The 14,146-nt window shown below is 42.7% G+C and overlaps 1 protein-coding gene across 1 annotated transcript in view; it reads left to right on the forward strand.

The window, feature by feature from the left end:
* cacna1ib (calcium voltage-gated channel subunit alpha1 Ib) overlaps positions 1–11,868 on the forward strand; it is a 151,925-nt gene extending 140,057 nt beyond the window's left edge. Inside the window, exons 35-38 of the mRNA XM_088302635.1 lie at positions 46–180; positions 252–441; positions 5,898–6,076; positions 9,094–11,868. Of these exons, the coding sequence (XP_088158761.1) occupies positions 46–180; positions 252–441; positions 5,898–6,076; positions 9,094–9,456 (867 nt within the window). The 3' untranslated portion in view covers positions 9,457–11,868. The remainder of the gene's footprint in view (positions 1–45; positions 181–251; positions 442–5,897; positions 6,077–9,093) is intronic.
* The last annotated feature ends 2,278 nt before the right edge of the window (positions 11,869–14,146 follow it).

A 14,146-nucleotide genomic window follows, 5' to 3' on the forward strand; every position in this document is an offset into this window, starting at 1 on the left:
CACACGTAAACACCTATCGGGGGCTCACTATGTTGGGGGTCTTAGGTCCGTCTGGCAGAGGTGGAGCGGACCTCACTGATGTCGGAGCAGCTGTCTGACAAATCATCATCTCTAGCACTTCCCGATGATCTCAGTCTGGATGAACATGCCAGCTACCAGATGCTACTAGGAGGAAGCCAGGTCCACACACAAGGCAATATGCGCACACACGCACATGAATTCCCAACCTCACTTTCTCTCCTCAACTTCAGGGGAGCAGCAGTGGTGACTACCATAGTTCGGATGAGTTGCCCACCGAGGGGCAATACGGGGGGCTCCCTCGTTCATCTGCCTTCAAAGGAGAAGAAAAAGAGGAGGTGGTCCACCAGCTTTTTGAGGCGAACGTCCATTCTCACTTGTGTCCGCCCTCAGTGGAACGACAAAGCCCGACGCATTGCTCAGGTACCAGCACACTTGTGCCCTGTAAAATGTTATCCATCCATCCATAATCCAAGCTGCTTCTCCTCACAAGGGTCACGGCTGTGATGGAGCCTATCCCAGCTGTCTTCGGGCAGTTGGTGGTAGGCCTGCACGATATGCGCATGCGCAATCGTCACATCTAGGACGTGCGATGTTCCTATGTTTTTGGGGGGGTTTTTTTAGAACACGGAAACTTCTTTTTTTTTTTTTTTCACAAAAGCAGCACGCTACACTATGCTTTACAATCAGGCGTGGGCAAACTACGGCCCGGGGGCCACATGTAGCCCATTAAACATTTTAATCCGGCCTGCCGAACTCGTAAGAAATTAAATGAATAAACCTTGTTAATGTTTTCTTTTCTAAATACTGTGTTTTTTTTCAAAGACATATATATATTGTTGTAATGCTTTTTTTCACTTTCATTTAAAATTAAATTTTTTTTCTCCGACGCGGTTAACCAAAACACTCCATCCATCTGCTCCTGGTCCGGCCCCTCTGTCAAATGTAAGAACCCATTGTGGCCCGCCAATCAAAAAGTTTGCCCACCCCTGCTCTACAGTGTAGAGAGTACACAGACCGTCTTGCTCAATCCAATGCTAATTAGTCCCCCCCCCCCCGCCTCCACTCTCACAACCACTGCAGTCTGCCTTGAAAAGAGGAGGAGAGGACGGCAGCAGAAGCGCCAGTAGATTTAGTCCCAAAAGAAAGTCAACATCTGAAATAGGGATTTATTTTGGCTATAAAAAGGAATATACAAATATACAAAAAAAATAAACCTCCGCCGACAGTGCCTCGCCGTTGTTGCTGCAACACGAGGTAATACAACAAACGTGTCCGACCATTTGAATCCCTATTACAAGCTCCTGTATAACCAGTTCAAACTCATTAGTGGGACCCGAGGTGAAACCAGCTACTCAAAAAAACAATGGCAGACGCCTTTGCCATTATAACACCTTATGATAAGAAGTCCAAACAGCATTGACAAATCTTGACTGCATTAACTTTTCACGCCAAGACACCAAGCAAGCAACTCAACGCAGTCACGAATGAGGGGTTTAAAAGAATTATCCGCACGCTCGACAAAAGGTATAAAAAGCCGTTGCGCACGTATTTCTCTCAAGTGGCCATTGCAGTGCTGTATAAAAAAACAGAAGGTACACGTTGAAGATGATCTATTGCCAGCAGCGCATTATGCAGTTACAACGCCGGACATTAGCGCCATACATCCGTCTGACAGTCTACTTAATTAATAAGATGTTTGAACTCAAAAGTCTCTGTTTGCAAACTGGATTTTTCACGAATCAGTGGACACATGCACCTCCTCATTTATTTTTTTACATTTTTGTTCTAATTTACTTACAACTTTGCTACAGTAATACACCTGCTTTTTAATTGTTTTATATTTTAGTTTAAAGATGTTTATAACTGTTGCTGCTTTTGAGGTTTTTTTATTTTCTTCTCTTTTTTGTAAAGGAGGCAACGAACAAGTGCACCTGCTCTTTTATTTATTTTTTTGTTTAAAATATGTTGAATATTTTGCTGCTGTTTACATTGAAGGGGGAAATACAAATATGTGAATATCTGAATTATTATATGAATCCAATGGTGTCATGGTGAGTTACCCAAATTCTTCCCAAACAGAGCTATTTGAGTCATCTGGTTAAAATTTTTCTAGTTTCAATATCACAATATACATCGCAACCTTCCCACAAATCGCAGTGTCAGTTTTATGCAATACCGTGCAGCCCTAGTAGGTGGGGTACGACTTGAACTGATTCCCAGCCAATCGCAGGGCACAACCATCCGCGTTCACAGTCATACCTAGGGGCAGTTAAAGAGTGTCCAATCAACCTACCATGTATGTTTTTGGAATGTGGGAGTACTCTGAGAAAATCCATGCAAACACAACACAGGAAGGCCGAGGCTGGATTTGAACCTACGACCTCCGCATTGCGAGGCGGACACGGTAACCAGTCGATCAGCGTGCCATCCATCCATTATCTGTACCGCTTCTCCTCACAAGGGTCGCGGGGGGGTACTGTAGCTTATCCCAGCTATCTTCGGGCAGTAGGCGGGGGCCCTGAACTGGTTGCCAACCAATTGCAGAGCACACAGAGACAGACAACCATTCGCACTCACACTCATACCTAGGGGCAATTTAGAGTGTCCAATCAACCTGCCATGCTTGTTTTTTTGGAATGTGGGAGGAAACCGGAGTACCCGGAGGAAACCCACGCAGGCACGGGGAGAACATGCAAACTCCATACAGGAAGACCAGAGCCGGAATTGAACCCACAACCTCTGCACTGTGAGGCCATCATGCTTACCAGTCGGTCACCGTGCCATCCTCGGTAAAATGATGAAACCACAAAATGGCATAACATGAACTTATTTTAAGCAAAACAGCAAAAGCTGACATGTTAAAACATCAACCAGTGAAATATGAAACAGCGAAACATTGCTCTGTAAAGTGCAGAAAAGTGGATCATCAAATGGAGTAGCAAATTCTAAAATAGCAAAATGGAAAATGGCGAATAATTAAAGGAAAACAACAAAGTAGTGAGACATGTAACAGCTAAATGTGACACTGTAAAATAGAAAAAGGTAAAATGGAAAACCCTGAAACGGTAAAATATGCATAAGCAAAATGGAAATTGTGAAATAGCAAAACTGCAAAACCTGAAACAGTGAAACCTAAAATAATTCCATGTTAAATAACATGACAAAACCTGAAGCAGTGAACGTGAAGCAGCATAATGTGAAACTGCAAAACTTAGAATGAAATATTGTGAACGCAAGGAAATTGAAACTAGTAAAGTAAAAAATGGCGAAACCTGAAATTGCAAAATCCAACAGTGGACGTGAGCTTATGAAAAATGAAACGGCAAGAGGTGAAATGGCCAAACGTGAACTAGAAAAAACGTCCAGCAGCCCAATAGGACAGCAAAACTACGAAAGGGAACAGAATTTGGAACAGCAAATACTGAAACAACAATTCATAAAACGGTCAAATGTGAAGTAACAAAGTGTGGAACAGCAAAACGTGTCACAGTTAATTAAAAGAAAATACAGTAAACCCCCGGTTATCGCGGTTAATGGGGACCGAGACCACCCGCGAAAACTGAAAATCCGCGAAGTAGCGGCGCACCTTCAAAAATGCTTAAAAAAAAAAATTATATATACATATATATATATATATATATATATATATATATATATATATATATATATATATATATATATATATATATATATATATATATATATATATATATAAATATATATATATATATATATATATGGGTAGAGAGAGAGAGAGTGAAATTCATGTTATAACAAAAAAAAACAAATTATTAATAAAACTTATTTTTTTATTCCCCAGCCATTATTTTTGTATTTATTCAATTACTTCTTTTTGTATTTATTTAATTACTTCGACTTTTACCTGCTGGTACGCCGTCCGGTGTGCCCTGTGAATGTTATGATCCTCCAGCAGAGCTGGAGGATTGAGCAGGACTCTCCAAACGCAGACACGGGAAAAAAGGTGGTGATACAAAGATATTTATTATAATCACAATATAGTCAGTGTAATCAGCGCGTCTCGCAGCAGCTGACGGCATGGCGCGAGACGATCGCTGGAGGAACGCCCACACAGCTGAAAAAACAAAAACACACGCGGCATGACAGGCACGGATCATGACAGTGAAATGAAAGGTGGCATTCTTCATTTATTTATTTATTCATTCATAACTGACAGCCTCACACTCCGCTCGTGCCCGGGCGGAAGAGGTGCTCCTATTCGGCTTAACTGTGACACACGCCCGCCCTCCTCCACCGGAGCTTCCATTCGGTGAAACTTATGGGCCGCTTGGAACCCCCCGTGCCCGGGGAAGGTGCTCCTCTTCGGCTTACTGTGACGCGAGCATGCCCTCCTCCTCCGGAGCTTCCATTCGGTTAAACTTAGGGGCCGCTTGGCACCGCCCGTGCCCGGGGAAGGTGCTCCTCTCCACTGCCTATATTGAGAGAAGGCGGGCGTGGCTAAGATAAGATAAGATAAGATGTCCTTTATTAGTCCCACAATGGGGAAATTTGAGGTGTTACAGCAGCAAAGATATAGATCACACAGAGTCGGCGGCGTAATGTAGCCGTTAATGTATAACATTAGCAGCAGACATTCATAAAAAGCATGCAAATATACACAGTATAAACGTATCTAAGTGTAAGGAAACACTCCTAATGTTTGTCCATTACACGGAGGGGGAAACGCTGTAATGATAAAAACTACTGAATGATTGAAAATACTGCAATCATAAAAATATTGCAATGATAAGAGTACTGTAATGGTAAGAGTACTGAAATGATAGAAAAGTACTGCATGATAGAAAATACTGCAATGGTAAAAGTACTGTAATAGTAAAAGTACTGCAACGATAGAAAAATACTGCAATGATGAAAGTACTGCAATGGTAAAAGTACTGCAATGGTAAAAGTACTGTAATAGTAAAAGTACCGCAATGATAGAAAAATACTGCAATGATAAAAGTACTGCAATGATAAAAGTACTGTAATAGTGAACATCCTGCAGTGGTAGAAATACTACAGTGATAGAAGTATTGTAATAAGAATACTGTAATGGTAAACAAAATACATCATTGGTCAATATTTAAGTACACCCTTGGCTGAAAGTACAGTAGTAGTTAATATTGCATCCTAGGACTGCACAATTGCACTAATGCCCTCCCGTTTGTAGGCTAATGACAGCAGGCGGACGTGAGAGGGGAGATGGGCGTGAATGACAATGCAAAGGCACGCCCCCAGTGCAAAGCAGCCCCCCCATGCCCCTATATGGGCAAACGTGTCTGCTAGCTCTGTTGTTCGGGCTTTCGCAAAAGCCGGCATTATGAGGAGCCGCACGCAGCAGCGACACAGCGACACGGGGAATCTGACAATGACAATGACGAGAGGGAATCTGGTGTGTTTCTGGCAGAACTTGCCCAGCTGTTTATTTCTGATACAGAAGACGATTTTGATGGATTTGTGGATGAAGACTGATTAATAATAATGTGAGTACATTGTTAAATAGTTCAATAAAATACAACCAAACTCAGTTTTGCTCCTATTGTTGTTAAAAGCTAAAATAAAGTACCACCGAACTCCCGCTGCCATTTTAAAAACACGCTAGCGCGACTGAGCAGCCAGCACGACTGCTCGGTTGCTCAGTTCTGTTTGCGCCCAATGATACGGTGCGTATGTATCAAATACAGAAATAGCACCCTCAACTGGTACTGCGCCCTTTGATACGGCGCGTCTTTTGGCCGTACAAATACGGTAAATAAATGACACAATATGTGAAACATTGAAAGTTGAAACACTGGAACAGCAAATAAATAAATGAAAATACTGTATGTGAAACGATGACACTTGATTGTGTTTTGCAGATGAGCGCGTAAGCTGCATGGATGGAGGCCTCAGGTCTTCGTCGCTCCTCCAACTCCCGGCTGACTTCTTTCACCCCACGGCCAACCCCGGAGACGGGCCTGCGCCCCGGCTGGCTTCCCCGGCCTCCTGGGCATCCCTCCGCTCACCCGGAGCCAACAACGAGGCGACGCACTCACGGGTATTAAGACCGGATGATTGGCTTGACGAGTGTGTGCACGAATGGATGGGTGAAGAGCTGACATCTGCATCAATTTGTCAAACTGTTCGAGACAACATGCATTCCTTTTCCGGGGTCAAAAATTCTCAAATTGTGCAAGTGTGTGCATCCAGGAGAAAATATAATTTTGATTGGAGTACTGCGAAGTAATTGCCTCAGTACAGACCACTGGGATTTTTTTTTAATTCAGCCTCTGCAGCCATTTACAGTCATCAATACAAAAATGGAAAGTATGCATCATTAGAAACCACACCAAAAAGTCTAAATTTTTCTGTCATTCTGATATTTTGGTTTAACCCCCAAAAATTATTTCCTTTCAATTTGAATTTCATGAAATGTATACATAGTTGTTTATTGCTCTCAGGGGCGAAAGGCAGCTTTTGTGAAAATTCAGCCCACTGAGCAACATGAAATTTGTTATGCATTCACACCATCAGTAGACCCACATCAATGTCTCAAGAAGCCAAAAAAGTTGCAGGACAGGACAGGGCTGAGTGCTCCATGTTGCGCACCTTCCAATTTCGCTTTTATTATTATTAACATTTACCCAATCCAAGCTGTATCCACATTGCCTCGCTTCCCTCCGCTGGCATGTGCACAAAACAAGAACAAAGAGCTTCCCAGTCTTTTTTTACGCCTTGTGTATCCATGGCGACCCATCCCTTCCTCTCTCTACCTGGTGGCTTTGTAAAGCTCAGTGCCTCTGTGATCCGGTCTCGCTCAGTGGCGCTGAGCTAATTAGCATGGCTGCCGCTCAGCTTTGTTGGCTGCCATCGTACTTGGCTCGCACTTACATTCACATTCTTCTCTCCGGTTACCATGTTTTTCCTTAATCTCGTTACATCTCTTACGGGGTTTATTCTTTGTGGTCTAAAGCTCTTTTCTCCCCACCCTGGCTGTCTGCTTTTGATTGTTTTTGCACCAATCCCTCAATCTCGCCCCTCTTCAAACCCCCATCTGACCTCCATGCTACATGTCAACAAGAGCGCAGAGGATGCGGTGTGTCTTTCACAATCCTGTGACACCAATATATCCAATAGAAAGCATTTTTGGTCAAAGAGATCCTTTTCTTAGATGTCAGTGCGTGAAGCTAAAACCGAGTAAGGTACATAAATTAAGATCAGATGAAAAATATGATGAAAATGCATTTCCATGTCCATGATATTCAATCGATGGGATGATTTAAAGCTCCAATTAGTTGCTGGTCACTCAATCATTTGTTTGTTAATTAATTTTGGTCGTTACTTTTGTTGCTTGATTAGCTTTAGTCAAGTCAAGTCAATTTTATTTGTATAGCCCTGAATCACCGACAGTCTCAAAGGGCTTTACATAACCACAATCGACATCCCCGATCTTAACCCCCAGGAGGGCAAGGAAAAACTCAAAAAACCTCATTAGGGGAAAAGTGAGAAACCTTGAGAAGGGACCACAGATAGCGGTAATGCCATTCCAGGATGACCAGGCTGCAATGGTGGCTAATTGGGCTACATTTTACACATAAAATGATGCTATCCAATGTTAGCTGAGATAATGTGAGAGTCTATCAAATGGCGTAATGCAGAAAGATGACTTTAGTGAAGCGTGTCCTCGTCCAGTTGATCAGGGCCGTAATCTCCATGGCAGCACCTCCGAGGATGTAGTCAGCCTTCAATCTTTTACCGGTCAGTTGCTGTAGAATCAGAACAGCTACTTCCAAGTGAAGCACCATCTCCTAATTCCCAAGCCGGGGGACTGAGGACAGAAAAGAGAACAGAAGTAGTAAGCAGGCCAACAGGTAATTCAACTAAGTGCTGAAATATGTACGTAAATCAGATGAAGCGCTGCACAAAGACGACTGTGGCAGAGCTGGACCCTGCCGGTTGGTCAGTGCCGTAATCTTCAGAGGGCGTCACCATTACCTAATTCCCAAGCAGGGAAAGAGGGGGCAGAAAAGAGAAGAAGCGGCAGTAAACAGGCCAACAAATAATTCAAATAGGATGTTAAAGTACAGAAATAAATTGATCAGAAAACGCGCTGCAGGAGGATGACTTTGGTGTTAGTTAGTTAGTTAGTTAGTTAGTTAGCTTCCTTGTTCATTTGTTCACTTGCTGCTTTCAGTCTTTGGTTGGTTAGCTGGTCATTCATTTCATATTTAGTGAGTCCATTTTTTTTTTTTGCTTGTTTCGTCCAATGGTGTGGTGAGAGATTTTTTTTTCTTTTGGTGCCCCTTCCAGTGTGCCACCATGAGAAGTGAGGGGCTATGCAATTTAATGTGTAGTGTTGATTTAGTTAAGTTTAATTCCTGCTGCCGCTACCAATGGACGTGCGCTAACAGCATTTGATGGTGCTAAATTGGCCACGAGCATATTGTCATCTGTGCCTGTTTATCTCAGTTAATTTCCCTTATATCTTTTTAGTGTATTCAATAAGCACTCACTTGCCCATCGTTTGTCCAGTCTGTTTCATTTATTTGTCCATTAATTTGTTTCTTTGTTAATGTGCTAATGACTTTGTTTGCAAGCGAATGTCGGAACTACAAACCCCTTCCCACAAAACATGGGCCAAGGAAGAAATTAATCACTAGCCAAGTTGACATGGAGCTATGAATTCCAATTACAATGAATCGGAATGACCAAACGGAATGAAAATATATCGGAATAAAAAGGCAGAATCGAAATGGAATTTCATTCAAATTCCCAGGGGTTGGCTAAAACAATGTGTGAACTCAGATAAGTCCCATGATCACATTTCCATTGATCGTTGCATCATCTTAGGTCACATGTAAACAGTGACCGAAGTTCTTCGGAATGATTTCAATCAGAATGACAAAAAAACTCTTCATGTAAACCCTGTTAATGTTGACTGACGTAGGTCCAGAATGGAATGGAATGGTATCACACATCTCAAGTCACACAGTCAGATTATGGATTGTTTGGCTTTGGCAGAGATCCAGACTCAAAAGTAAACTCTTATTTTTCTGCATGCATCACCTATCCCAGAGTGACTCGTCATTGAATGCTGGAAGTCCGGAGAGCAGCCTGCAGATGACACCAGAAGAAAGCCTCAGCTTCAGCATCTCGCCACCTCGGCATCTGGATCCCCAGTGTCACTCATCAAACCTCAGTCCTCCAATCCAGTATGAGCACTCTACTGCAAAGAGCCATGGCTCTACTTCGCAACCCCCGGCCACCAAAGAACTCCAGAGGAGCCCTGGCCACCCCCACCAGGACTCTGCGAAGCCCCCCGGCGAAGATGCGGGGGAGAGTCTTTCCGACACCCTTAACAGCTTCTCACTGACCTGTCAGCAAACAAACACAAAGAACAGCCGGGAAAGAGACGCAAACTCGCGAAAGAACAGATGAAACTTTTTTTCATCCCACAATGCTCAGAACTCTTCCAACTCATTCTGGGTCGACCCAACTCGCTCGTTTGTTCTCTCTCGCTCAGCTGCTCAGAATTGGTCGTCTAAAGAGCGACGTGTTTTTCCTAATTCCGAGGTGATGGGTAAAGAGTTGAGGGCCATGGGATTTGGGCTCTGAAAGATGATGGGAAAATGTTCTTGAAGCTTTGAAATCTGCCAGTGATTCAGAACCGTAGTCGTTCGAACTGAAGCCGCCACTGTCAGACTGCAGCCGGTGTCCACAGTTTTTATAGCGCCGTCACTAACAATAGCATTGACCGACAGATGGATTTTGTCGTGGCCAGGTTATTTGCTGTATGTGAACGTCCATGTATTTGTCCTCCAAAGACACATTTCCATCAAGCAGACTGGCCCAGTTGGTGGATTGGAGAGTAATCTGACACCCTGACCATGCACTTTAAACAAGTATTGACAAAAGACGCTATGTTTCATTTTCTTCATGGTTACCTTGAGACTTTAGACAAAGGAAAGCCAAACCGTACTGCTGCTTGGTGGAAATGGCACTTCAGGTATTGTTGGGTCTGAAAGTGAACCCCTAAAAGTTGTTCGGATCATTAATGTTTGTATGTTAGCCAAGCTTCATGGTAAGGTGGAGTCTCCGGACAATGTTGAGACTTTAGGTCACATAAACCCAAAAAATTGTGTACTGTACCGCTGTTTAGTGGAAACAGGAATTTGGAGTTCGTCTAGTCTGAAAATGAAGCACTAAAAGTGGTATGTATTAATTATTTGCACCTTTAGTTTCCTTCACAGTTAAATAGAGCCCTCAAAAAACAGTAACCCAAGTGTGCCGAACTGAACCAAAACCTTATTGCTGCTTTGTGCATACCAAGTTTCAGTGTCTTTGTTGGGTCTAAAAGTAAACCCCAGAAAGTGGTTTGAACCAGTTATATTTCAGTTCCTTTCTATGGTTGGGTTCAGACTCAGAAAAACTGAGACAAAAATATATACAAACTGAAATGCACTGCTGCTTTTTAGAAAGAGGTATTCATTGTCGTCATAGAGTCTGGAATAAACCACTAAAAGTGCTTTGGATCAATAATATGTCAGGACCTTCCATTTCTTTCACGGTTAGGTAGCGATTCTGGACAATGGAATCCCAATGATTATTATATTTGACTTCCATCGTGGTTAAGTTGCGAAAACCCAAATAATGCATTCATAACGGTACAATACTGCTCAGTGGTTGAAACAGGACTTTGGATTCCGTTCGGTCTGAACGTGGACTACTAAAAAAAATACATGTGGGCTCCTCGGCCGTGCATGCAACCCCACGGAAAGGCAGGAAAAGGGCTAGAAATGTGCGTTAAAAGGAATGCAGTCGTGGGCCACATACTGTTAGCATCAGTCTTTGATGCGCAAACGTGGTACGGTAGGTAGGGCGTCAAAGGGGTTACGTGGAAATTTATCTCCCTCCCATATGAGACCCAAACAGTTTTTACACAATCCTAGCTAGTTTTCCACCTTTGCTCGTTTAGTTGACCTGCGTTGCGCCCTCTGTCGGCGTCCTTTGAGTAGTTCCACGCACAAATGGTGGCCTTGCTGGTCTGTCCCTCTGCATTTTTCAAGGGAACATATTATGGAAAAGGGACTTTTTAATAAATTCATATCACTCTCATTTCATAAAAGCTGAGCAGAGCTGCACCGATCCTGGATGCACAAATAAGAATGTTGCGGAAAAAAAGCAGAAGAAGTCTGCATTACAACTATGAACCCAATGCTGAAAACGATCCGTCACGGTTTTTCAAACTCTCATCTGACTCAGATCTGCCGACGTGTAGCAAGAGAACAAAATCTATGCCAAGCGGCGCGAAACAAATGACTCCCATTTGTCTCATCGGTTATATTGTATTGCTGGTGGCATGTCGGATCGGGTCCAAGCCTCCTGGCTGAGTGTTTTTTGCAAAGCGCCATTGCGTAGACCTCTGGTGGACACACACGCACGTATGTTTGATGAGCGGAGACTTCATTATCGGTCTTCCTTGGAGAAGCCACTAGGATTAATTAAGTCTTGAGTCCCCCCCCCCCAAGACCCCATACCCCACCCTATCCCTACATGCAATATGCAATATGTTCTAGTAGCTGTACAGTTAGATGTCTGAGAATAGAGAAGACAATATTTATGTAATAGAATACAAATGACAGTTGGATTGAAAGGTCACAGAAAGGATGCTGTTGTGTTACATGTGATGTGTATCCGAAACTTGTCCCCCTGGACCACACCTCCCACCTCCCCCAAGCCAGCAGACACCCTCACCTCCTGCCCCTCCACTCCCCAAATTGCATGTGCGGTTCTGTTTCTGTTATCCTGAATGTCACTCTGGTGTCATATAAAATGAGCTTTTCAGCATTTGACCGTCTCCTAGCCATCATTCGCGGCTTACCGAGACATCGGTGTAGGTCTCTTGGTTCTAGGCAGCACTCAAGCAGCAGCAGAGACAACAAATAGTTCTCCTAGTTCTGTGCAACCCTACTGCTGTAGTTTTCTACACACTGTCAGAGTATTGGTAGAACAAACTAAGCTCATATAAAGTATTTGTTTAAAAAAAAAAACGCAGTCCTGGTAGTTCTCGTCAGCACTCGAGCAGCAGCAAGAGCATCATTTTGGAGACCTTCAGCAACTTGATGGTGGAATCAGCAAATTATTCTATCAAAAAAACACAGTTCTCCTAGTTCACACATGGTACTTGAACAGAAGTAGTCTGAAGGCATTAAGATACTTGCTGGTGCAAACTAAGCAATTTTTTTTCCCTAAGTCCTAGTTCTTGTGTGTGCTCGAGCTGTATTATGGAAGGTTCCACAGACTCGGAAGAGCATCTTGTAATTGCAGTCTAATGACAGAAAGCCAATATTTAAAGACATCCTATAGTCAGCACTTGAGCAGCAACAAAGATTACGAAATAATTTCTGATAATTATATTCAGTTCTCAAGCAGCAGTACTGTAAATACTGTCATAGATTTGGTAGTGCAAACCACATTTATTTGTTTAAAACAAAAAAGGATGAGGGCCTGCTGTTTCGAGTCAGCATTCAAGCAGCAGGAACAGCAGTATTTTGGAGACCTTCATCGACTTAATGGTTAAACTATCAAAATAAGAAGTTATAGTGCTAGTCAGCACTCAAGTACAAGTAGCAGCATTAAAAATTAAAGCAACTGGTACCATGGTACCATCTAGTACGAAACTTTTTTTTTTTCAAGTCCTAGTTCAAGGAAGCACTCGAGCAGCAACATTATATCAATAATCACAACTTTTAGCAAATGTTCAAGTTTATGATCAGTCTTCATCGGTGCGAGAAACCATCTATTTTGAACGTTAGCCGAAAACGACCACATTTTTAATTTTGTATTTGTTTTCTTATTTAAGTAATCGCTGCGTGTTTACAAACTGATGTTGAATGGCATGCTGCATAGAAAGACACTTAATATGCGCGGCACCATCGAAAGAGGCGGGGCCATGTAATTAGCCTCGCTGCCTCCGCCGTCGAGTGTGTCTCAACGCTCGAGCCCCCAGTGTGAAACGATGTGCGACAATAAAAGAAGGTTCTAGAAGACTAAAAGAAATGCCCGCATTTTCTTTCGATCATAACGTCCCAAAAATGTTTTTGTTGAAGTCCAACAAGGCAAATTTTATGGTCACAACAGGCCTCCTAGTTCTTGTCAGCACTTGAGGAGCGCTCAAGCAGCAGAAAGAGCATGAGCCTTTGCTAGTGCAAACTAAGCAGATCTATTTACAAATAACAAAAGACTATCCTAAAAATTCTAGTCAATACTTTGAGTAGCAGCCATCTTGAGACTTGCTGCCAACAAAGAAAATGATTTTGTCAAAGATCTGACTAATCGTGCTTAGCAATTGAACAGTAGCAGTAGAACAAGAAGAGAATTAGCGGTACAATAATCCAAGTACATCAAATCACCGCTTTGTTCTATGTGAAAAAGATAAAGCCAGCAATCTAGTCAGAACTCAGACAGCAACATTCTGGAGATCCTCAGAGATGTGCGAGTGCTGCTGGTCGGAATAGAAATACAACAATTCTAAAACACCAATTCAACAGTTTCTTGTATATGAAAAAGATAAATCCAACAATCTAGTCAGCACACGAGCAGCAGTATTCTGGAGCTCATCCCAAATTTGATGTAACGGCTTGTCAAAAGAGAATTACAAATAATTGTAAAACACCAAATCACCAGTTTCTTGTAAATGAAAAAGAGATAAAAGTCAACATTCTAATCAGCACTCGAGCAGCAGTGTGGGAAAACTCTGAAGACTGCAACGCTGTGAGGAAGCAAACACCCTGCCAATTAATCCACATGAATGATTAAAATGCATCAAAGTGGACATAAAAACAAAATATCGGCACTCTACGATAAGTTTTATGAATAAAACACCACGGGCGAGGAAGCCGCCTTATCGTAAAACGTCAACACAATCAATCCAATCCAATTTCAATGACGATGATGGAAAAATCGCCTGAAAATCGAGCAGCAGTCCCAACGCACATGTGGCAGATGTTGGCCGCTAACGAAACAGCTGCTCGACAGGTCGAGAGGAAAGGCGGTTTTATTCATGCACTCACGCATTCACACTGTGGTGGCAGTAAACTACGTTGTGTAGCTGTGGCAGGCTGATGGA

Source organism: Idiotropiscis lumnitzeri, chromosome 8, assembly GCF_059441095.1.
Source record: "Idiotropiscis lumnitzeri isolate Australia: NSW breed Sydney's pygmy pipehorse chromosome 8, RoL_Ilum_1.0, whole genome shotgun sequence".
Classification (NCBI taxonomy): Eukaryota; Metazoa; Chordata; class Actinopteri; order Syngnathiformes; family Syngnathidae; genus Idiotropiscis; species Idiotropiscis lumnitzeri.